Source organism: Bidens hawaiensis, unplaced genomic scaffold (genome assembly GCF_021521415.1).
Source record: "Bidens hawaiensis isolate Kalapana, Puna unplaced genomic scaffold, B.hawaiensis_p1.1 tig00024817_1, whole genome shotgun sequence".
Lineage (NCBI taxonomy): Eukaryota > Viridiplantae > Streptophyta > Magnoliopsida > Asterales > Asteraceae > Bidens > Bidens hawaiensis.
The window spans coordinates 237,660-239,737 of record NW_027493928.1 but is presented as its reverse complement, the minus strand read 5'-3'; the positions used below and the strand labels follow the sequence as shown (position 1 = coordinate 239,737).

Here is a 2,078-nt window from a genome sequence, read left to right as displayed (position 1 = left end):
AATGTGTTATTCCTTTTATGCTCTTCCCCTTATTTTCAAACATGATTTCCACCTAAACTAATCTCAAAACTCTATGTTCAAAATCAATGAACAAAATTACTTCATATCCTTCCTACAAAAACTATACTTTCTATTATAACCTAACCCATATTTTTCATTGTGTTTTTTTTTTCATTGTGTTTTTTCCATTGTATTTTTTACATTGTGTCATACAATTGTGTTTTTTATTGTATTTTTTTCATTGTGTTTTTTACATTGTGTTTTTCATAGTGTTTTCCATTGTGTTTTTCCAGACTTTTCTGGCGAGGTGGTGGCGGTGGGCGGTGAAGTGGTGGTGGTTGTAGAGAGTAAATATGTAAATGACTTTTATGTAAGTGGGTTTTTGAAATTAATGTAAGTGGGTTTTTGAAATTAAATTAAATGGGTTTTGATATTTAAGTGTTAGACTAAAATACCCTACTTTCTAGCATTCTTAGGAACATCAAACTTCTTATTTGAACCTAACCCACCAAAATAGAACTAGTAATAAATTTAATAGTGAATAAACATATTATATGATTAAAATATCAAATGGCTCTTAATTAATTGGTTCTATTCAGTGTGTGAAACCCTTTTATCAGCTTGATTAGCTGAATAGATCAAATTGCATGGAGATTGGATTAGCGGCAATTACATGGTGAAAATTTTTGTTTCCCTCCATTCACCTTGTAACCGCATCTAAGATCAGCGGCTTCAAATTTTAGTCTCCCTCTTTTCACTCTCAAACGCATTAATTCACCCTTAAACCGTCTGTATTTGAGACCTAATTTCCGGTGATCGTGTGTGGTTTAATTGCCAGAAGGGTTCAATGGCCGGTTAAGAATGGTTCAATTCAACCCTAGGTCAGTATAAAAGCAAACGACTATGATCAATTATTCAACAATGTGTGATTGTATTTTTATGTGCAACGAATAACAATACGTTTCTGATAAGTGCAAAAGTAGAGAGAGATTAGAGAAAGAAACGCCAGAAAGATAGGTCACAAACTAATCGATACCTCCATTAACAAACCAACAGATTAAGTACAGACTCTATTAACGAACCCTAACTAACACAACGACTTATGACAGACTTTACACATATAATCCTCTAACTATCTAGAATTACACTTTTAACCCTCTAACTTCTTACACGTAACAATACCCATTCCTTCTAACAATTTTGACCTCAAAATTACAAATCAAAATTAAAATCTGGGAACCGCGCTTTCATTGCTTCAACACTCTCCCAAGTTGCTTCTGTCACTGGTAAGTCTTTCCATCTCACCAACACATCAATACTCACACGATTACCCCTTTTTACCATTTTCCTTTCAACAATTGCAGTTGGATAAAACATAAATCGGGGTTGTGCAGGAAGGGGAAAAATTGTGGAATGATCTCCCCGAGCCAACTTTAATAATTGTGCTTCAGCAGGTAAGTCCAATTTGTATGCAACCTTACCAATTTTCTCAATAATCAAAAACGGCCCAAAATACTTAGGGCTGAGCTTTTTATCCTTCAATGATATTTGTCTGTAAGATTGCAACTTTAAGTATACCCACTGACCAATAGTGAATTCCCTTTCTGTACGTTTGCTATCTGCTAGTTGTTTCATTCGATTTTGGGTGACATTTAGAGCTTGCTGTAGTTGTTTAATTGACTTTTCTCTTTCCAAACACAACTGATCAACCGCATCTACTGCACAATCCTTAGGTATGTAGGGTACAAACAAGGGAGGGGGGGTGTCCATATAACGTCTGAAAAGGGGTAGACTTTATGGCTGAATGAAAGTTGGTATTATACCACCATTCGGCAAGTGACAGCCATTTAAGTATTAGTGCTTAAAGTCATGCTCCTCAAATAAGATTCAATACACCTGTTTACTAGCTCAGTCTGCCCATCAGACCGTGGATGATAGGCAGTAGACATAGCTAGCTGAATGCCCTGCAACTTAGTGAACTCCTTCCAGAAGCTACTTAAGAAGACCGGATCTCTATCTGAAACAATGGTTTGTGGCCAACCATGTAGCTTAAACACATAATCCAAAAATACTTGTGC

General features: G+C 35.7%; 1 protein-coding gene across 1 annotated transcript; it reads right to left on the bottom strand.

The window, feature by feature from the left end:
- Window positions 1–1,212: 1,212 nt before the first annotated feature.
- Window positions 1,213–1,770, bottom strand: LOC143570023 (uncharacterized). The gene has a single exon (XM_077055788.1). The coding sequence runs from the start codon at window positions 1,768–1,770 to the stop codon at window positions 1,213–1,215; it is 558 nt and encodes a 185-aa protein (XP_076911903.1).
- Between the last annotated feature and the right edge of the window lie 308 nt (window positions 1,771–2,078).

Excerpts from the sequence above, each read along its gene's own strand:
- LOC143570023 (XM_077055788.1), bottom strand. The coding sequence starts at position 1,770 with ATGGACACCCCCCCTCCCTTGTTTGTACCCTACATACCTAAGGATTGT.